The sequence below is a fragment of the Liolophura sinensis genome, chromosome 10, assembly GCF_032854445.1.
Source record: "Liolophura sinensis isolate JHLJ2023 chromosome 10, CUHK_Ljap_v2, whole genome shotgun sequence".
NCBI classification, from domain to species: Eukaryota; Metazoa; Mollusca; class Polyplacophora; order Chitonida; family Chitonidae; genus Liolophura; species Liolophura sinensis.
Genome location: NC_088304.1, coordinates 4,923,888 through 4,947,383, shown reverse-complemented (window position 1 = coordinate 4,947,383; position 23,496 = coordinate 4,923,888). Strand labels below are relative to the sequence as shown.

The 23,496-nt window shown below is 37.7% G+C and overlaps 1 protein-coding gene across 2 annotated transcripts; it reads right to left on the bottom strand.

Annotated features, from left to right (window-relative positions):
- Nucleotides 1-147: 147 nt before the first annotated feature.
- Nucleotides 148-23,400, bottom strand: LOC135476440 (tricarboxylate transport protein, mitochondrial-like). 2 transcript variants are annotated; one of them, XM_064756467.1, is made up of 8 exons: nucleotides 23,075-23,400; nucleotides 10,059-10,269; nucleotides 8,569-8,654; nucleotides 8,044-8,181; nucleotides 7,096-7,316; nucleotides 6,044-6,117; nucleotides 5,326-5,422; nucleotides 148-2,157 (listed from the first exon to the last, which is right to left on the bottom strand). In XM_064756467.1, exons 1-8 carry the CDS (start codon nucleotides 23,205-23,207, stop codon nucleotides 2,152-2,154), a joined length of 966 nt encoding a protein of 321 aa, XP_064612537.1. In that variant the 5' UTR covers nucleotides 23,208-23,400; the 3' UTR covers nucleotides 148-2,151. The 2 variants fall into 2 exon arrangements, with proteins under 2 accessions (XP_064612537.1, XP_064612536.1); XM_064756466.1 differs by lacking the exon at nucleotides 148-2,157 and having other exon boundaries at nucleotides 4,677-5,422.
- Nucleotides 23,401-23,496: the final 96 nt, after the last annotated feature.

Here is a 23,496-nt window from a genome sequence, read left to right as displayed (position 1 = left end):
TTACACATGCAAAAATACAAGTCAAAAATGGCCCCCACATTAATGCTGTTACTTGACAGGTAGAAATAAACAACAGTGAGACATATTCTAGCTCTAATCAAAGACACATTAACAGTGCTGTACTATTCTCTAAGTCAGTACGAGTCAGTAATATAGTCAGTTCAAGATCACATGAAGAACAAATATCATAAGATTGGAGAAAGTTGAGCATTACATTCAATACTTTTGTAGAAAAGAGAAAGATACCAAATTTGTTAATATTTGTGGAATGGTTATGAGTTAATCTGTGGTAATGTTATTTAAGCACAGGACATTCAACTAACAATAACGAACACAATTCTAGCCAGCTTCTTCCAAACTTCTTCCTGTGAAACCTTTCAATGCATTTACAAGCCTTCTTGTTACAAAAGAGAGACTGGCACTACCCTCAGATATGGAATTCTAGCCGTTACTGAACCGAAAATTGACATCTTCTGTTTCAAGTATGGCTAGCTGCTTACATGTAGAATAATTTAAGTCTGCAAGGAAAATGCTTGTGTACCCTCACCCTTGTTACACTGGAAGGATAAATATGGTGAACAAGTAGAGATACTGCGAGTGCTTGAGATGGAAAAGTCATGTAAACTCATTGAAATCACTCTAACATGTGCAGCAGACAGCTAGCATCTTTATGATCAACTACATTTCGGATGCAGACACATTGTCTATTGACACAATGTGCATCAGACAAAATACTCGGGTTTTCATTGGACAGCAACGGTCACATGGGGGACGTGTATACTCCTGTATCCTGTGAACACAATGACGACATTAAATGTACATCAACTGTCTGTGCTGAATCAATGGGCTTTTTGGAAGATAAATTTGTTATGCGATTTCTCTGTGATAATATACGGAAACATATGAAGTCCGTGTAGCCCTCATGAAGGCTCTGCTGAAATGCTCACACAATATATGGGTTACTGACATCATATATTTCTGTATCCTGGACAGGATACCTAATAACTGTCTAATATTATTCACACCAGCACTGTCTATTGTTCACACCAGCTCTGTCCATCATTCAACCAGTACTGTCCGTTATTCACATCTTCTGTCCATCATTTGCACCAGCTCTGTCCATTATTCACATCTTCTGTCCATTGTTCGCACCAGCTCTGTCCATTGTTCGCACCAGCTCTGTCCATCATTCAACCAGTACTGTCTGTTATTCACATCTTCTGTCCATCATTTGCACCAGCTCTGTCCATTATTCACATCTTCTGTCCACTGTTCGCACCAGCTCTGTCCATCATTCAACCAGTACTGTCCATTATTCACATCTTCTGTCCATCATTTGCACCAGCACTGTCCATTACTCGCACCAGCATTGTCCAATATTTCCGGCAGTACTGTCTGTTATTAAGAGACTTGTTTATGCTGACTAGAATATTGAACTTTTTCTATCTAAAACCAAGCAAACTTTGCGTAGTAGCTCAGTTTATGAAACACATGGATAAATTATCACACAAGGATTTTGAAATTTTCTCTAGAATTTTTCTTTTTAGAAATACACAAGGGCAATTTAATTTTGTTTTCAAGCTATAGACGCACTAACCCACATAAATCTACAACCTATACATGTATAAATATCACTCAGGTATTATACAGTGTACAGATCTTCAGGTTTAGGGAGTGCCTTTTTTCAAGGGATTTTTTTTTTTCATGTTTGGGATTATTCCGGCTTTCCCCATAAGATGCAGAATCACGCAGGTTGTGGTACAAATATTATTAGTTACATGGTTTATATTAAGTGAGTGGATGCAGAAACTGTATCGTGTCAGTACCTCTTATATTAGGCATTCATCCGCTGAATTAGAGGGTTCTGGACAAAGAAATGAACACACTTCTATAGCACGAACAGTTCAGAATAAATAAATGAACACACTTGTATAACATGAACAGTTCAGAGCACAGAAATGAACACATGCACTTCTGTAACATGAACAGTTCGAAACAAAGAACTAAACACGCTTCTGCAACCTATACAGTTTAGAACAAATTAATGAACATTCTGCTGTGTCATGAACAGTTCATAAACAAAAAATGCACACACTTTTTATAACATAAACAATTCACAATAAAGAAATGAACTCACTTCTCACACTATGATCAGTTCTGAAAAAAGAAAGGAACACACTTCTCAAAAACCAGAACTGTGCTGACATACATATGAACACATTTACAAGAGATATTTATCTTTTACATCTACTGACCAAACTAATACGAAACAAATCTCTTGATAAATATAATTTCGCATCAAAGAAAAACATAAATTAACAGAAAAACCATTCTGTAATCAGAAAAGAAATAAATGTTCTATATATGCCTTTAACTTGCACAATATAATCAGTAACATGGCCTTCTCCCCACAAAATGACAATTTGGTCCATTACATAAATAAGCAGGTTAGTATAAAGCTAGTTAGTTTCAAGAACCAAATGCTGAGACCCCACCAGCCTGTCTGTTACCTCAGTAGACAGGTAGAACTACAGACACTTCACTGCTGACGCCACACTAGACATGCTGAGCTATAGACCCCACTAGTCTGTCTGTTGCCTCGGTAGACAGGTAGAACTACAGACACTTCACTGCTGACGCCACACTAGACATGTTGAGCTATAGACCCCACCAGTCTGTCTGTTGCCTCGGTAGACAGGTAGAACTACAGACACTTCACTGCTGACGCCACACTAGAAATGCTGAGCTATAGACTCCACCAGTCTGTCTGTTGCCTCGGTAGACAGGTAGAACTACAGACACTTCACTGCTGACGCCACACTAGAAATGCTGAGCTATAGAGCCCACCAGTCTGTCTGTTGCCTCAGTAGACAGGTAAAACTACAGACACTTCACTGCTGACGCCACACTAGAAATGCTGAGCTATAGAGCCCACCAGTCTGTCTGTTGCCTCAGTAGACAGGTAAAACTACAGACACTTCAATGTTCATTCCACACTTGTTCCTTTAGTACAAATTTTGAGCTACAGACCTCACAAGGTTGGTACTTTAATAGAAAGGTAAAGATATAAACCCCACAATGTCGATGCCTCGATAGAAAGGTATTACTATAGACCCTGTAGGGTCGGGGTTTCAGTAGAAAGAAACAGCTACAGACCCCACAAGGTTGTTGCCACAGCAGAAAGGTAGCACTATATACCCTACAAGGCTGTAGCTTTAGTAGAGAGGTATTACTATAGACCCCGCAGGGTCAGTGCCTCAGTAGATAGGAACAGCTAAAGACCCCATTGCCATTGCCTCACTATAAAGGTATTACTATAGACACGACATGGCCGATAACTCAGTAGACAGGTAGAGAAATAAACTCCACAAGGTCTATGCCTCAGCAGACAAGTAGGACTATAGACCCTCAAGGTCATTGCCTTGGTAGAAAGATTAAGTGTACATTGTGAGCATTTGGCTGACATGCTGCTAATCATGTGATCGCTTATGTGACCCATCAGACATAATGGTGAACACTGACAAGTCACATGATATATTTACATATCCTTATTGGTCTCATTAAACCTCTGGCTGAGCTGAATCCACCACAAACGGTGTGTTTCTCTCATCTGGCCAGAAATATTTAAAAGGCAAAAATGAGACACTGCTGCGAGTTGAAAAATGCAGCAAAAATTTTAGCATACACGTGATGAGATTTGAGAGGCAGGAGGCAGACAGCTGAGCATTTGGCTCTCGTGTCAGGCTGATACAAAGCAGAATTCAAAATAAAAGAAAACAATACACTGCCACAAAACTATGGGACAAACAAACTGACACTGCATACATTGAAAACATCAACTTTAAACATCATTTCAACACCGTAAACTTTTAACAACTGTGATTATGAAACCTTGCATAAGCCACTAAGTCAGCACCAAAACTAATGTTGATAATACATGCAAAACGAACACCATAGTGCTATAGCATTACAAATAAATATCACTGGCTTTTACTGGACAAAAAGATGACTTTTGTTTGGTACCAGTAGATAAAACATATCTGAAGCCAAAGCACTATTTCTCTGCGAAACATTTTTCAACAGGTGAATAAGCAGTGGCTTTTGTCACTATAAAATTAGACATGCTTCAAGAGCCTGAATATACTGGAATGGTAAGCAAGTCTGTGACAACTACAATACTAATGGACCCATTTCTATAATCCTTCTTGTGCCACTGAAGTTTATTTTTGAGAAACTTGACTTCAGAGTTTATATATATATATATATATATATATATATATATATATATATATATATATATATATCACAAAATATATGTCACACTAGATTATCTCCCCTGGCAAAGTATGATCAATTTCGCTGGCAGCAATTTTAATACTATTCGAGACACTAAAATCAAACAAATGAAGGCACAACAACGATTGTTGGTCTTAAATTCAGTGTTGCCCTTTATATCAAAATAATGAATATTTATATCTCGAATAGCCTTACATATTCTTTGTAAATACAAGACTTAAATGTGGAAAGTGTGAAGCTCCATCTTGGAAGCCATATATTGAAGTATCTCTGTGTCGTGAAAAAAAGGGAGATAACCAAAAACAAAGACACATTAAAAATAACATAAATAATGCTTCCATGAAAAACAGAATAAATCTGAGTTAAAGCATTTGCTGATATGATACACAAGAGATGAATGCTGAATACAAAGAATGCATTTACCATTTTCACACAAAACTAAATCTTTTCACTGCCTTTCATTAACACACTTTTCTTGTTCTTTTAGAAAAAGTTTACAAATGCACTGCACCAGCAAGCCCTTGGAACATTACAAAATAGTGATAAATACCTTTATATTTCTAGAAACGATATTGCAAAACAATGAAAATTGGCCCATGTTCAATGAGTGCACTTCACTGCACCTCAAACATCTAGTGCAGCTCCAGGGTGACAACCACCCCGCAACATGAATGTTGTGAGCATACTTTATTTTATTTATAACTCCTTGTGTTGTCTAAATGTTAAACATTAAATCATTACCTCATTACAACCCATCTTATTACAGCATATCACTTTTAAATTCATGAAATTTTTTGCCAACTACTCACTCTGCAGTACAAACTGTAGTACAGAAGAGTGATCTGTTGGTGAAACATTGTGTAAAGTTGTGTTATTTACTACATCAACTTGCTATGAAAATTTGCATTAATTATTGGTGATTTACATCACTTTTACAACAAACTGAAAAGTTGTGTGAATATCACTTAAGGTGTATGTGTAAATTTTTCCTAACTAAATGCTAAGCACACTCTAATCTGTTGGCCATACTTTGTTGAAAAGTTGCATAAATTGTTCATAAATCATGAACGTTATGGCAACATCTAAACAGACTCGACTCAAACGGGGAACTGTGCCCTTGTAGAACCTGAAACACACAGAAATGACCAAAAAATTGCAACATGTCATATGTCTTTGACAACATCACAGAGCTTCTATATGGATCACAACTTTTGATTGATATTTTTTTTTTCCTTGCACCATTTAAATGTACGTTCCAACACAGAAAGTGATGTTAAGTGTCAAGTTCTAATGCTTCTTAAGGAATTCATGCGCCTTTGAGGCACCCTGTCCCTGCTCCACTTCAATCGGAGAGGAAATCTAACAACTAGGCATACATGTGTATTTTTATTACACTTACTACAACATGTCAATCTGAAAAAACTTTCAGAAAAAGTCATTCTGAAAAGACAAAGAAAATTGAGGATCTAAGCGTTTGTGTACTTGATAGTCTGTCTATAGATCAGCCCAGTGTACCTGTGAAAAGCTGGTTCTTAATTTCAAGGCCTTTTCAGGCACAGCGTCATGCTTTTCCAGGCCTCTCTCAGTTTTCAAAGTCCTTTATGAACTGTGTAAGCAATAGCTAATCTCTGATGACAGTGGAAACCCAAGCTGATATATTAAACAAGACTGGTTTAAAAAAACAACATGCCTGTACACTGGACTGACTGCAAAATGTTTTACGTTTGACTGCTGGACAAATACTTACGCTCTTGGGCCCTCGTGCTTCATGATTTGTACAGCGCAGTCTAAGGTGTTCTTGTACTTGGAGGCCTCTAAACCCTGAATCCAAAACAGCGTTACATTAGCTTAGTTAGTTCTTTGCTTCAGGTATATTTAATGGTTGTGTTTTTCCCTCAGGCTCTACCAGTTTCCTCACACCATAATGCTGGTTGTCGTCATTTAAATGAAATTTTCTTGTGTACGGCGTAAAACACCAATCAAATGGATATGATAAATAAATTTGATGTTCTGGCATATTTTCCTCAAACTTTCTCCAGAACGCCTATGCAGATTGTTAGGAATACTGACAGTGTTGCCTGTTACAACACACTTCACAAAGCTTTCCTGTTGTGCATATTTTATGACAAATCTGTTGATTAGAAATGTCACTTGACGTAAAACCACAAGCAACCTGCGGATGGCCGTAGGTTTCCCCTGGGCTCTACCTGATTTCCTCTCACCATAATGCTAGCCGTCGTTGTATAAGTGAAATATTCTTGAGTACAGCGTAAAACACCAATCAAGCAAATAAATAAATAAATAAATAAATAAACAACAATGTAGATAAATAAATAAAACTACAAGCACATGAACCACAAAGACACCAGACCTGACCCCCTACCCAGTCACATTATACTGACACCGGGCAAACCAGTCCCGTTTCCTTGCTCCAACCTCTCAGTGTCGAGCGCCAAGCGAGGCATTAACAAATACCCCTGTTTAAATCTTTGGTATGACTGGACGCCGGGTTGGATCCCATGTCTCCCAACTTCAATGTGGACGCTCTAACCAATAGGCCCCTGAAGCAGTGGCAATGCCCTTCGTCAAGTACCCGATTATTCTCCTGGCCTTAAACATGATGTATAGGCAAACCAGCCAGAGCTCAAAACCAGCTTGCTTATTGAAGCATAGATGAACATGTGTTTTACTATCGCCTTTATGGAACAAGAATTTTGGTAAATCTTATAAGTCCTTTTCTTTTTTGTATTAGAAATTTTTGTTTTAAGACATGCTACAAATTTACAAAATTGTACAAACCTGCATTCTAGTTTTGATGACATCTATGGGAGTATTACCAAAGACAGAGGCAGCCCCAGCAATAGCACCAAAACAACCAACCACAGGTGTTGGAATCGATTTCTTCATATCATCTCCACGATACAAATCTTTGAGCGACTCCACCACAAAGAAACGAATAGCTTGGTTAGAACCCTGCTTTAATATAGTTGGCGTCAGTCCCTGATATGTCCCCTTGAATCCTGCAACAGAACAAAAGATAAATTAATAACAAAAAAAAAGAGTGATGTCATTAAAAAAATTCAAATATATAGTTTTAATAAGCCTTTGATATAGCAGAATGAGCAAGCTTGTAATGCTTATGAACTTATAAACATATACAGGTATATTCTTTATACAATGTACATTAATTGAACTTTATAATTGTGTCAAGAAAATTGTCTGAAATTCCGAGTATGGTGAATCATCATTGTTGGCCTAAATGTATCTGTTCTACATAATGTCCTTCATGCCATACTGCAATTACAATTTGTGCCTCACAACTTTACACTAAATTCACTTGAAACACGCAGAAAGACATTAATTAAAATTATGGTGAGAAACCAACTCGGAAATTCTATCAGTGTTCCACGCTCCAAGGCTAGTAGCTGGCTAGTGGCTTGCTAGCAGTTTGCTTGTAGCTTGTCTACAAGCATACAAGATGGAGGCTGTTCTTTCAGCCTCATCTACTGTATTTCAGCTAAAGTTTAGCATTTCGCAAGTGACACATTTTGCTTCTGATTGATTCATACACCTTGCAGGATCACATATGAGTTTTTTGTGACGTTTGATTAATTTCCCATCAGAAAAATGTAATCCTTGGCATCAAAATCACAATTTTAAAGCCTTTAAGTGCTTCAGAAAATGCATTTTTAAAACCAAAATGCAAATTCAGTTGAAATGCGGTATATTGTAGCAGGCATAACTGACCTTGCTGCCTTACAATTTCCCGCACACCATGGAAGAACCCTCTGAATTTTGGATTGGCTGATGTCTGGTCGTGAATGAATTTGACTTTAACCGTCTCCATGGGCGTGACCACTAATATTGCCTCGCTAACTCCAGCACCTGTCAAGCAAAAAAAAAACATTGTAAAAGTTATGTCATTTTGTAATCATGTATTATATACTTTAATAACATTTGCCTTTTTATCATTTATCGTTACAGGAAAGCAGGAATGGATGGATTTAAGCTTGTAATTTCCACGATTAAAATGTAACACTTCACACCTGAGGGCAAAAAAAGTCAGATGAGACAAGTTTAAATATGTTCATTTTGACTGAATGGATAATGGAAATTGCGTTAATAATAAAGTGAATTATTAATTCCTCCTTAATAATTTACACATTTATCCAATTTTATATATTTCAGCCCATGTTAAGAAACCCAAATGATTGCCCAAATTAAGAATATGGTCCTTTATTGGCCCTTCTTTACCTTCGGCCTCACACTTACCTAAACCACACAGCAATTTTTTTGATGATGACAAAGTTCCATCTTCTGACAGGTTTCGTTTTTTAAGCTCTTCAAAAGCACCAAATCTGTTAAATAATACACACACACCAAAAAAACCCCATGAAAATGTGCACATCTGCCAATCTGACCACGCAAAAAAAAAAAAAAAAACCAAACTCTTTGCTTAAGCTTTGATTAATTAATATGGATATTTTGTACATAACAATCTATAAATAAGCTTGGATTTCAGGTCTGTTATATAAAGAATACATGTACACGTAGACTTAGGGCTGTATACACCTTGCCAGCACAGAACCAATAGGTACATATGTCTAGTCGTGAAATTTAACAAGGGACAAGATATACAATAATTGCCAGCATCTAAAAACAATTAGTACATGAATCATCAGAATATTGGTCTCCAGTGAAGCTTTTGTGACAAAGTGCAAAAATAATATTTGATCTTCTGGCTGACAATTTTCGTAGTAAGTAAATAAACTTCCATGGCACATGATGAGCTGGTCATGATGTGTATACATTATAAATAGTACCTAATCAAATATCATGGCACATGATGAGCTGGTCATGATGTGTATACATTATAAACAGTACCTAATCAAATATCATGGCACATGATGAGCTGGTCATGATGTGTATACATTATAAATAGTACCTAATCAAGTATCATGGCACATGATGAGCTGGTCATGATGTGTATACATTATAAATAGTACCTAATCAAATATCATGGCGCATGATGAGCTGGTCATGATGTGTATACATTATAAATAGTACCTAATCAAGTATCATGGCACATGATGAGCTGGTCATGATGTGTATACATTATAAATAGTACCTAATCAAATATAATGGCCCATGATGAGCTGGTCATGATGTGTATACATTATAAATAGTACCTAATCAAATATCATGGCACATGATGAGCTGGTCATGATGTGTATACATTATAAACAGTACCTAATCAAGTATCATGGCACAAAAGGACATGATTGTGCAGTTGTAAATGTAAAATATATATTTTTTAAAAATATAAAACCTCAATCTGACTTGAATTTATGTTTAAAAACATATTTTTCAATAACTGACCACATGTTCTTTCATGATACAAAGGCTGAATTTGCTTTTCAAATGAAACCTTTCAATAAAGGTTCCATTGTACACAGCTCAAGTCAAACAACTTTTTGTTCCCAATTTGGGAAAAACAAAAAATATCAAAATGTAATAACAAAAGTGATATTTAACTGAATGAAACATCACTTTTATCAGTGATGGAAATCTTGACATTTCACCTGTACATAAGTTATAATAATTATTTGCAAACTTCACAGCATACTTATCAGTGCTGGCAATTTTGACATTTCACCTGTACATAAGTTATAACAATTATTTGCAAACCCCACAGCATATTTATCAGTGATGGCAATCTTGACATTTCACATGTACATAACTTATAACAATTATTTACATACCTCACAGCCGACTTTGGAATGGATCCATAGAGCAGAACACTGAGGCCCCTGTACAAGCCCAGCACTCCATACTCCCGTACTGTCACCTGAACACAGTTGATTGGCCCCTTAAACCTCTTCTCCACTCCTGACCGCTCGTCAAGTTGTAACTGTGTTTTCACATATTCTGTGGGGAAGGTGATACAAATCTCCAGACCACCGGTAATGCCACCTGAACCACAAAAAGAAAGAGACTTGTTAAAATCTCCAGACCACTGGTAATGCCACATGAACAACAAAAAAAAAGAGACTTGTTAAAATCTCCAGACCACTGGTAATGCCACCTGAACCACAAAAAGAAAGAGACTTGTTAAAATCTCCAGACCACTGGTAGTGCCACCTGAACAAAAAAAAAAAGAGACTTGTTAAAATCTCCAGACCACTGGTAGTGCCACCTGAACAACAAAAAAAAGAGACCTGTTTAAATCTCCAGACCACTGGTAATGCCACATGAACAACAAAAAGAAAGAGACTTGTTAAAATCTCCAGACCACTGGTAATGCCATGTGAACAACAAAAGGAAAGAGACTTGTTAAAATCTCCAGACCACTGATAATGCCACATGAACAACAAAAAGAAAGAGACTTGTTAAAATCTCCAGACCACTGGTAATGCCATGTGAACAACAAAAGGAAAGAGACTTGTTAAAATCTCCAGACCACTGATAATGCCACATGAACAACAAAAAGAAAGAGACTTGTTAAAATCTCCAGACCACTCGTAATGCCACCTGAACAACAAAAAGAAAGAGACTTGTTAAAATCTCCAGACCACTGGTAATGCCACCTTAACAACAAAAAAAGAGACTTGTTAAAATCTTCACACCACCAGTAAAGCCACCTGAACAACAGAAAGCGAAAAACTTTCTAAAATCTGCTGACCATCATTAAAGCCACCTGAACAACAGAAAGAACAAGACTTGTGAACTTTAAAGACCACCTATAACGTCACCGGAACAATAGAAAGATAATGGAACTGAAATGTCTGATCATCTGTAATGCCATCTGAACAATGGATCGAGAACAACTTGTTAATTCATAAGACCACTCGTAATGCCATCTGAACAACAGAAAGAGTAAAACTTGTTAAATGAGAATATAAAAAAATGATGCCTAAATCAGATGAAACAGCTTGAAAACTTATTTCCAAATATGGTCTTTAATATTTTTATTCCATTTTTTCTTTTAGGAGAATTGGGTATTGCAAAAAAGTTTTGTATGGTGGGTATTGGGACCATCTCTTGGTATATATTGTCTTAGCAAGATCATGTTTTAAATAAGGATGTGATGTTATATCGATTAAATTTATTTGAATTTATTTATTTGTTTATTTTGAAACACATGCATTTAACCTGAATTACTATAGTATTTATGAATATATTAAACTATAAATATGATCAAAAATCCATGATGAACACGTTAGCTGAAAAGGTCAAATTTTAGTGCCCAAATACCACACAAACAAAAATCATTTTCAAATGTCTTTTCCTCTTCGAAAAATGTGAAGACCACATTTACAAATACATGTAACTTTATGCACTGTTTTATCTGAGCTTTATGTAATTTTTCTCCACTTTTAACTCTCCAGACCATCAGTAATGCCACCTGAACAACACAGTGAGAAAGACTTGTTAACTCTCAGGCACCTGGTAAGGCCTCGTGAACAAGACAGGAAGAACGACTTGTTAACTCTCAGGCCCCTGGTAAAGATACTTGTTAACTCTCAAGCCCCTGGTAATGCCACCTGAACAACACAGCCAGAATGACTTGTAAACTCTCAAGCCCCTGGTAATGCCACCTGAACAACACAGGGAGAACGACTTGTTAACTCACAGGCCCCTGGTAAAGCCTCGTGAACAACACAGCGAGAACGAGTTCTTCACTCTCAGGCCCCTGGTAATGCCTCGTGAACAACAAAGTGAGTAAGACCTACTACAATTAAATCTGAAAATGCTATCTGAATAGAAAAATTAAATGACCTGTTAATCTTTGGTTTATAAATAACAGCTAGGCCTCAGATTGTATTGTCTGTAAAGTCTTCAACCTGGCATTTTCACAATATTCTCCTAAATATACTCATGTGTAATTATCTTGGTTGATATTAATGTTCTTTTTACCATAACACAAATTTTACAAACAACTGATGCCAAATTTCAAATGAAAAGCCAACATTAATGAGCAACTGTTATGGAAAAAAAAAACCCAGAAAACTGGTTTTAAAGCATCAGATTCTTTGGTGGTCTGTAGAGTCCAGAAGGTATCAGTGATGAAAAGTCCATATTTTTTGCCTGAAATAGTTTGTTTCAAGGTCTGTTCCGTGATTACATTCATAAATCTATATGTGTATGCATTCAGAATGAAGAAATCTAACAGTCTCTGTGTTAATTGCCAAAAACCTTATGTGATGTTACTGTTTCCAATATGGTCAGAAAAGGCTACCATAGAAACCAAAGTTTCCAATCCATTTAAAAATTGTAATAAAAATAAAAAAATCCAAATATTTTTGTGGACATTCTTTGCTGATCTTTCATCTGACATATACTTCACATTAGTCTTTTCTCTGCACTTAATACTACTTATCAATTCTTTGATCAATACTGTAGTTACAAATTTATATGTAGTTGCATATTTAACACATTTCCCCCATAATACAGTATACCAGCTCTGGCTGCAGGGTATTAATGAATCAGATGTTCAGTGCGTCATTTTCTGTGGGCTTCAAACATGTGAAACAGCGCAAAATCCCAATCAGATAAATTAAACATCTCAAACAATACACAGAAACAATTCAGTATGAAGACAAAACCTTGCAATGAATAGAGAGGCTCCAGACATAGAACGAACACTGTACCCAAATTACTCCTAGCCCAGAAGCCATTGCCATGGCAACAACTTAATTATCCAGTTCGATCATTACCCGGCCTTAAGTTCCTTAAATTCTTCAGGCGCAAAAGAAAACAACTGGTGAACTGGCTGAATTAATTAGACAGCAGGAGAACAAATAGCCCTAGCAACTAATGAAATCATAGGTTAGCCACAGGTTATCTTTCATTCGCTTTATTCACCAGGTCACTCAGTTGATGGGGTGAGATGCATTGGTGCTGCCACACAGGAAAATCTGTCTTAATACAGAGGGATGAAAATACTGCCTGTGGCATCTGACAAAATACAATCTATACCTGGGATTGATTTTCTTCATATCACGTTTTACATTAAAATACAATGCAAAGTCTTATTATCTCCACCTAATTTTATTTCATGCCCTCGGGTAATATGTTCAACAATGATTTCTAAGGTAATTTCTAATCCAAAATGACACATGACCTATTTGTTTGACCTTTTCACATGTTCACCTGGTGCTATTTTTTCTCTAACTGGGATGGAAAAAATACATTTTCTGTGCAGCCATGATGTCGCCAAAACTATCAAACATGAATTGTTACCAGAATCAAAAGGTTAAAGTTGGATTACATGCATTTTAATTTGTAATTTGTAATTTAACAGGAGAATAGGCTAAACTAAGTCTGGACTTACCTATGCAATTATGAGCTGACTGGCCATCACCAGGTAGCTTAACAATTTTCAAACTCAAAACCCCATGCAGGCCATGGATTTGAACTTGCAACCCCACTGGTCTGGAGCCCACTCTCAGCAGTGAGAATAACATATAATTAGCTAAATCGGCCAGTGATGTGTCAGAAAACTATGGTATAAAATGACCAAAGATTTCATCCATGATTAAGCTGCTTGATTCTGAAAGTTCAATTGATCACAGAAAAGTGTTTTCAAGTATGCTTGGAAAGTAGAATGATTTCATACCAGATAAATGTATCTTTAAACACCAAAAGTAGTATCTTATGATATTTTATTTACCTCTCAAAATGCAATTCTTTGGTGACATCTTGAGTCATTTTATCACATAGATGTCATGAGACCCCAAGGATAAACCCCAATCGGGTCATACCAAAGGCTTTAAAACTGGTACCAGCTGTTGAGACGCTAGGCGCACAGCAGTGAGAGGTTAGAGCAAGAAAACAGGACTGGTTGGCCCAGTGTCAGTATAATGTGACTGGGTGGGGTGTCATGTCTGGTGTCCTCGACATGTTACTTCAGAGGCGGCAGTGCTTTGGTGGCATGGACTCGCCCTGCCACAAGAAGACACAATATATGTACACACGCCTGACGACTATGACTGAAACATTGTTAAGTACATGCACTTAAAGGTTTGCATTAATTTATGCTCATAGCACAGTGGTGCTGTCTGATCCGCAAGCACCATGAGTACACATTAAACCATCTACATATTGAGCGCACAATTTTACCAAAATGGTCGTTCATATTCCCCACTTTCTGCATAACAAGAATAGTCTATGTGTGAAACTTAAACAGAAGTCAACATCACAGATGAGATGGCTATTTATTCACTGCTGAATAGAAACATGGTTGATTGAGAAGTACAAAACCTTTCGATATTTGCCCGCCTAGAGGAAATCTTAAGCCAGCCTGGAGAAATTGAAAATCAATAATTTGGGGGGGAATGGCAAACTGGCAGCTGGTAATCGATAACAGTACATCTAAACACCCCGGAAATCTCTGTGCGTGTACTAACATGGGCTTTGTGGCTCACAGGAAGTCATACTGGCAGTTGATTAAGAAGATGTGATTGCTCTCGTCTTCATGAGCATGACACTTTTGTTTCAATCAACCTTCGGATATTGGGGCAATTAAGCCTTAGCTCTGCATCACTGTGGATGGTACAATGTAACTATTAACACTACAGTTTAATACTATGCTCACAAGAATTTTACGGCAGAATTCAGCAATGCCTTTCTGTGTATTAAAATGATTCTAATATATCCAAATTAACAGCCTATTTTTTAATTTAATTAACTACTTGATTAGTGTTATAGCACTGTGCTCAAGAATGCTTCACTCTTGCAATGGCCATCAGGATTATTTATTTATTTATTTATTTATTTGATTGGTGTTTTACGCAGTACTCAAGAATATTTCACTTATACGACGGCGACCAGCATTATGGTGAGTGGAAACCGGGCACAGCCCGGGGGAAACCCACGACCATCCGCAGGTTGCTGACAAACCTTCCCACTTACGGCCAGAGAGGAAGCCAGCATGAGCTGGACTTGAACTCACAGCAACCGCATTGGTGAGAGGCTCCTGGGTCATTACGCTACGCTACGCTAGCATGCTTACCGACTGAGCCACGGAGGCCCCGCCATCAGGATTATGGATGGAAGAAAACAGGGCAGCCATGATAAACCGATTTTCATAGCTAAAATGGTAATGGTAATCTACCGATTACATCTAATGACCAATAATATACTACATCAGCATTTTATTAACTCGAGAATAATGCAAGATCCACAGAGCAGGCAACGGGCATGTTTATACATTACATATTAGAGAGAATTTAGCAAACTGTAACAATCAACAACAATCAACAAAAATCCTATTATGAGTATCTTATATTCATCTATAATTACACAACTGTTGGCTGTAGCTTTAAAGATGGGATGAATACAGTAAAAACTGGGTACGATTCAACATTAATGCCTTAGCCAGTTAGGTCCACGTAATGCAGACAGGCATACAAAATGACAGAACAAGAGATAAAGGCAAAACTTAAGCCAACTAACACGTCAAATTCCCAGATTTAGAAGATTAACCTTACACATGGTGTGCTGCATCACAATTTCACATAACAGACCCCTATTATCAGATTTGATCACATTTAATTTAATGAGATGTATTAATTATAATATCACAGGTTTTTGCACATCCCTTTAGAGGCCTATATTTGGTTCTGAGATCCACATGTAAAGACAAAACTCAATTTCAGACCGATTTAATTCAACACTTGGTGAGTTTTAGAAGGTTATTCAATACTTTGTGGTTTTTAGAACCTTGCACCCAACATTATCAGGAAAAAATGAATTTCGATGTTCTAGATGGATGCAGAAAGGCTGTTCCTACGACAACAGATGCAAAACAGTGGAAGAGGGTATCGACAAAGGTAGCCATTCACAAATGTGATCTCACAAAACCTTCGTGACTAACTACCTGTACTTCGTCCGATTTCCATAATTAGAGGATTTACTGAACTGGTACCATTACATCTGAAGAGCTATCTTTCAATTTCACCAGTTATCAGTTACCTGTTGAATCTGGTACCATTACATCTGAAGTGCTATCTTTCAATTTCACCAGTTATCAGTTAAGTCGGGTTACCTGTTGAATCAGAATTCTATTTATCCAGGTGTTAATATAATACAATTATGTTTAGGAGGGCAGCAATATACATATAAATCTATCAATATATATCAAGCCTGTATATGGTCGCTTGTCAACTTTGGAGACATACTGTGTATATGACAATACTATATGCACATATTTAACGACATACAAGTAAGCACATGTAGGTAATAGTCTTTTGTATTAATCAATAAACATCTTTCTTATTTACCTTAGGATTAGATTTACAGCTACTTGTGTAAATCATAATACTGGTGCCCCTTTTTCTACCTTTTGAAAAGATTCAACATTGTTACCATCTTGTTAGTAGTTTAACCAGTGGGTGCCCATTTGTCTTGTTGAAGTCTTTGTCTTGTATCATGGTTGAGAAAGAACACAGTACTTATTTGGAACTTTGGAATTATGAATATGATATTCACCTAAGAAATGAATGAGTGAATGAATGAAATGTTTAGTTAAAGAGGGGTAACTCTGTCAAAAATTTTTCCCACAAGGCCTCTCTAACAATATGTGAATAAGAAGAAATGTTCAGAATATACAATTTTTTAAAACATAAAAATAGTCAGTATTAAATACATCACTACATACACTGTGTATCAGCTGAATTCTTCAATAAATGCAGGACGTGTTGCAATTTACTGGTTGAAATAATTTTTCACATATCATGACCTTAAAGCAGAAAGTGGTGGTGCTGTTTTGATTCCACATTCTAAACTGTTCCAAGCATGACAGCCCACCAGTGTAAAATTGTTTTTATAATAATTTGGGTAGTGCTGATCAATATGAAGGTTGTTAACAGTTGATGTCTGAGATAAAAGTCTGTTTGGGAAATCTTGATTTGGTGTCTGATTAATTTGCTTGTGTTTTAAAAATGTAACAGGGTGATATATATGCGCTATCTATCTCCGGGGCAGAAGAAACATTGACTCCAAACCGAGAGATCGCTGGTTCAAATCCCTAGCTGGTAGGCCTTGTCACCCTTGGCACTGCGAGCCGGGTTGCTGAGGTGGCTTATGCAAAAGGCTGTGATGCTTTGGTGGACTCTGTGTGTATTTGTCTCTCCCTTCCTGTGTAGCTAAGAGAATGTGACTAAGAAAACTTGGGTGAATGTGACAGGTGCTATCTACCTCCAGGCTGGAGAAAATTGCCTTTAGCTTAGTGGTAGAAGCATGGACTCTAAACCCAGAGATCGCTGGTTCAAATCCCCTGCCTGGTAGGCACGTCACAAACACACTAATTGTAAAAATTATTTCCCAGTACACTTGTAGGACAGGAAGTTTAGTGAATGTGTTTCATCCTGGTACAAGACAAATAATCTCTACAAAACTTCATATAAGATAACTTCAACACCAATTAAGGCCAACCACTTACTTCTGTCAGGTCCCAGAATAGCGGGAAAACAGAAATTTTGTTTATTAATAGTTGTTTATTTATTGTTGGAAGGCCCCGAGAATACTTTAAATGACCATAAATCTCATCCATGACTAAACTACCCTTTTTTTCTGACTGGGAGTTCTTCTGACTTTAGAAAGGTCTTTTGAGGTATGCTTGGAACATGGGATGACATTCTACTAGAAAATTGTAGGTTTCAGCATCAGAAATAGTATTTTGATACAGTTATTCGCCTCTAAAAATGCACTTTCGAGTGCAAAATTTTAGGTCATTTAGCTAGGAAACAGAACTCTTGTTTATTAATAGTCTCAGCTTAAGACTGAAACACACATCTTGCCTGCTAAAAAATTCAGAAACAAACATCTGTTCTGCCACACATTTGAATCTGTAATAAAACTAAAAAAACAATCTTCATTACTTTGTGGAAAACTTCACTCATGTGGACTAAGTGTGCTAGGTCTACAACTTCCAGCCCAGATCAAGTTGACCTTATTTAACCTGCACCTGTGACCTTGAAGGTCATGACCTTTAGACATATCCAGGTACTTCTGTTTTGAGGGAGACTGATATTTACACAGCCATCCCAGGTCTCTAGAGCTTCCATGTACAATCAGTGCAACATCTACTCCACAGCCAGGTGTTACATGTTGGTGAAGCCAAATCAAAACAACATTTTTTCCAACTGCCTACATGTGGCAATTCAGTTAATTGATAAAGGACCAGTTTCCCATGTGCAAAACACCTGTGCAATGCAAACAGTAGCAGGTATGTGACAGAAGTGCATGTCACATCTGTTCATACATGCAATATCAACTTCCACCCACATGTTATTACAATGTAAGTTCAAAAAACAGTATACTGTAAGTCTATAACCATGTTTGCAAGGTGATTATTCAAGCATATTCTGAAGGTATCTTTGTTGACTGATAAATTTATTCTTTTTGTGAAGCTCTGAATCTGACCAATCCAACTAATGTTGTTTTGTCCCCAAAATCAAATTACAAAGGAGCATAAACTGCACTCAAAGTTGTTCATTCTTATGCGAAAAAGTTGAGGGATTAGGGTAAACTCTTCCATGTATAATAGCCTCCCTTCACTGACTTACAAACGTTTTTTCTTACAAACATCTTCCTTGTTAACATGTTCAATAGATTAATTTTTCACTTGTTGTTTCATATAACATTTATTTGTTTATTTACAGCATTTTTGGCAGCAGTTTATCTGACTTTTAACTGAAGTGAATACCAAATGTACTGTAAGTAATGAAAAGAATCATTATATATAAATCAATACGAAAATCATTATTGACCACTTTTAATCCCAGGTTGGCATCAAACCATCACATTACTGACTAACTTTTATGTTCATAACTATTTAAATCTTATTTTTTTCCCATTTAATGATGTTTTACAGAATACTTCACTAACACATTTTTGTTTGCAGACAACAACATTTTGCCTGTTAGTTCCTGAAACAGTGCCCGAGTCAAATAAGCAGAGCCTGAATTCAATAGTGAAACCTCACTGGCAAACATTTTGTGATCCTAATGGAGGCATTCACAGTAAACCCCTTCATCAGTGAGGGTCTCATCCATACATTAAAGGATACATAAAAAGGTACTGTAAAATGAGTGTGGTTTTAAAGAAAAGACAAGTAAGTGTAAAAAAAATGGTCATTTTTGAGGCATATTTTATATTTTTTAATAGCACCACTATATTATGCATATTTTCCACCACAGGTTGGAAATATTCGGAAATAAAGTCATCGATGAACACTACACTATACTGGGAACCCTATTTAGGCTGTCCATATTACAAACTTGTTTTAACAGCTATCACTATTGACGTCACCACAGCTTCCTACTTGATTTCCGAACTGACCGCTGTGGACTTGCAAAAACTGTTCTTTAGATATATTTTTATGCCTCAAAAAGAAAGCTGATAAACAATGTGTAGTTTTATATGTTAGGCCACATCATATATTGAGAAGTATTAAGAAATAAAAACACAAGCGTTCCATGTAGCCTTTAACTAAGAGAACGTTGTGTAAGCAATTATGAAAACATGTATATTATAACTATATTATAACATGTATATTATATCTATACTTTATATAATAGTCATGTTATGACTATAGTCATGTCATTATATAGTCATGTTATGACTATTATAAACTTGAACATGAGTAAATCTTGAGCAGGAGAGTGGCTTTTGTAACATTTGTTTGGATGATCTTTCTGTTCTACTGAAGCGTTTCCAATAATAGCTGTGTGATATGTAATGAAGCATGTCTCCTGCACACTGTTCTATTTCTGTGTAAACAATCACTGACGAAAGATTTGCCTACATAATGTATGTTTATAGGTTACATGCCTACATCCATGACAGCTCGGAGAACAACAAAATACCCAGTGTGTAGTAAACACTGTGTCAAACACTCCTCGAGGACCTGCATTGGAACCATTGGTATTGTCAGTTATAACAACATGGGAACATGGAAGCAGTAGGTGGTATTTTACTGCCAATCAGTTTACATGTGCATGGACCATGTGACTGGTGGACAGGTCATTTGACCAGTGAATTAGGTGGATGGGTCACTTGAACAATAAACTAGGAGCTGACCATTAAACTGGTGATTTAAGATTCATGGTAATAGTGAATTTAGTGGGCCACGAGACTGAGGAATTAAGTGGGTGGGCCATGAGACTGAGGAATTAAGAGGGTGGGCCACGAGTCTGGGGAATTAAGAGGAAGGGCCACGAGACTGGAGAATTAAGTGGTTAGGCCAGGAGACTGGGGAATTAAGTGGGTGGGCAAGGAGACTGGAGAATTAAGTGGTTAGGCCAGGAGACTGGGGAATTAAGTGGGTGGGCCACGAGGCTGGGGAATTAAGTGGGTGGGCCATTTGACAAATGAAAGAGACGGGTAGGCCATGAGACTGGTTAATTAGGAGATTGTTGAATTAGATAGTCAAGCCATCTGGCTGGTGAATTCAGAGGGTGGTCTATGAGAGTGGTGAATCAGGAGTGGGTCATCTGACTGGTAAACTGAATTAGGAGTGGGCCATGGAACTGAATTAGGAAGGCAGGCCAGAAGACTGGTGAATTAGGAGGACGTGCCATATGAATGGTGAATGATTGGGTGGACAATATGAATGGTGAATATTCGCGTGAGCCATGGGAATGGTAGTCTATTTGAATTGGCCATGGGAATGGCAGTCTGTATGGATAAGCCATATGAATAGTGAATGTTTGGGAGGGCCACTGGAATGGCAGCCTATTTGGGTGTGCCATATGAATGGTTAATGTTAGGGTGAGCCATATGAATGGTGAATGTTAGGTTGAGCCATATGAATGGTGAATGTTTGGGTTCGCTTTGGGTATGGCAGCCTGTTTGGGTGTGCCATATGAATGGTGAATGTTTGGGAGGGCCACAGGAATGGTGATTGTTAGGGTGAGCCATATGAATGGTGAATATTTGGGTTGGCCGTGGGAATGGTAGTCTGTCTGAATGGGCCATGGGAATTGCAGTCTGTACGGGTAAACCATACAAATGGTGAATGTTAGGGTGAGCCATATGAAAGGTGAATGTTTGGGTGAGCCATATGAATGGTGAATATTTGGGTGCACCATGGGAATGGCAGCCTATTTGGGTGTGCCATATGAATGGTGAATGTTGGGTTGAGCCATATGAATGGTGAATACTTGGGTTGGCCGTGGGAATGGTAGTCTGTCTGAATGGGCCATGGGAATTGCAGTCTGTACGGGTAAACCATATAAATGGTGAATGTTAGGGTGAGCCATATGAGAGGCGAATGTTTGGGTGGGCCACATGAATGGTGAATGTTTGGGTGGGAAATATGAATGATGAATGTTAGGGTGAGCCACATGAATGGTGAATGTTAGGGTGGGCCACATGAATGGTCACTGTTTGGGTGGGAAATATGAATGGTGAATGTTAGGGTGAGCCATATGAATGGTGAATGTTAGGGTGGGCCACATGAATGGTCACTGTTTGGGTGGGAAATATGAATGGTGAATGTTAGGGTGAGCCATATGAATGGTGAATGTTAGGGTGGGCCATATGAATGGCGAATGTTTGGGTGGGCCATGGGAATGGTAGCCTGTTTGGATGGGTCATATAAATGGTGAATATTAGGGTGGTCACATAAACGTTGAATGTTTGGGTAAGCAGCGAATGTTAGGGTGAGCCATATGAATGGTGAATGTTAGGGTGAGCCATATGAATGGTGAATGTTAGGGTGAGCCACATGAATGGTCACTGTTTGGGAGGGAAAATGTTAGGGTGGGCCATATGAATGGTGAATGTTAGGGTGGGCCATATGAATGATGAATGTTAGGGTGGGCCATATGAATGGTGAATGTTAGGGTGGGCCATATGAATGGTGAATGTTAGGGTGGGCCACATGAATGGTGATTGTTAGGGGTGGGCCATATGAATGTTAGATTATTTGGGTAGATCATGGGAACAGTAACAGATTGTTTGGGGTCTTGTCAAACGAATAAATAAAGGTTGCTCCATCTTAAGATGTAGGCTGTATAATAGACTATCAGTATTTATCATAATTTTTTCACATTTTATTTTCATGATAGCTATTAACAGGTTTCGTGACTGCCACATGCAGTAAGAAGTAAGGGGGTATATCCATTGTATGAAAGTCAATACATGCTAGTTGTTAATGTGATAAGGTTTCAAGTTACAAATTTCTTACTGATGTCTCACTGATGTGTCCACCACTCACCTATCATCTGACTTCATATGTGTTATTAATGAAACAGCCAGGATATACAGCCTGAGATTCTGTTTTTGTTTTAGTCCAATGCATTATTATTTATTATTAGCCTATAAATCCTGAGCTGAATAATACTCTGAGGGATGTGCAGGATTTATACCAAGAGTATCGGGTATTTGTCATTCTATACAATACCACTGGTTCATTGGGGGTCTTTTTTAAATTCAGTGTATAGCTTCATTCATCAAAACTTCAGATGTTGAAGTTCTTATGAAGCATTTCACAAATACTAAAATATCTGTCCAGCGGATCTGCCCTATTCAAAATCCAATATCGACCCTATTATGAAACCAACATCATAAAGTTAAGTTTCTTGACATGTCAATAACAAGTCCATAACGTAAGGTTACAGCATGTCTAACCCCAAATGACTGCAGACTCGTTGACCCGTATACCCGGGATAGGCTTATACATCCGCAAGCAGCTAACTAAACGCCCTGCCATTCCTTCACTACGACAGGTGTCGACACAAACAAATCCAAAACAATCTGAAACACTTACCGGCTAAGATTCCTTTGAGAGTCTTTTGAGACGGTAGAAAAGAAAACGTGGACGTCTTCTCGCTTGTCACTGCTGCCATTTGATTTGCTGTGGGCCGAAAGAACGGACTTCGGAACTCTTTCCTGTCACTCATTTTATCAGCCTTGATTTGTTGGCTTTCCTAGGTGCAGTTCGTCTTTCTGTGCACTGTCCACTATCAGAAATGCATTCGTCAGATTGTCTTTTCACTGACGAGGTAGACTTCGGAGAATCCAGACACAGTTTTAGTGAACCGACGTTCAACGTGGTTCGATCATCGACTGATACAGCCCGCCCACCAACCACAGCGCCACATAGATTTACAGCGGCAAAACTCACGCGACGACCTCGTTTATTTCCGGACAACTTTGCCGGCGGAAAACGAGGTCACACGAAAATGACCG

Coding starts and splice junctions, on each gene's coding strand:
- LOC135476440 (XM_064756466.1), bottom strand. CDS start 23,207: ATGAGTGACAGGAAAGAGTTCCGAAGTCCGTTCTTTCGGCCCACAGCA. Junction 10,270..23,074: donor TCTCAAAGGAATCTTAGCCG/GTAAGTGTTTCA, acceptor TTTGTGGTTCAG/GTGGCATTACCGGTGGTCTG. Junction 8,655..10,058: donor ATTCCAAAGTCGGCTGTGAG/GTATGTAAATAA, acceptor ATTATTTAACAG/ATTTGGTGCTTTTGAAGAGC.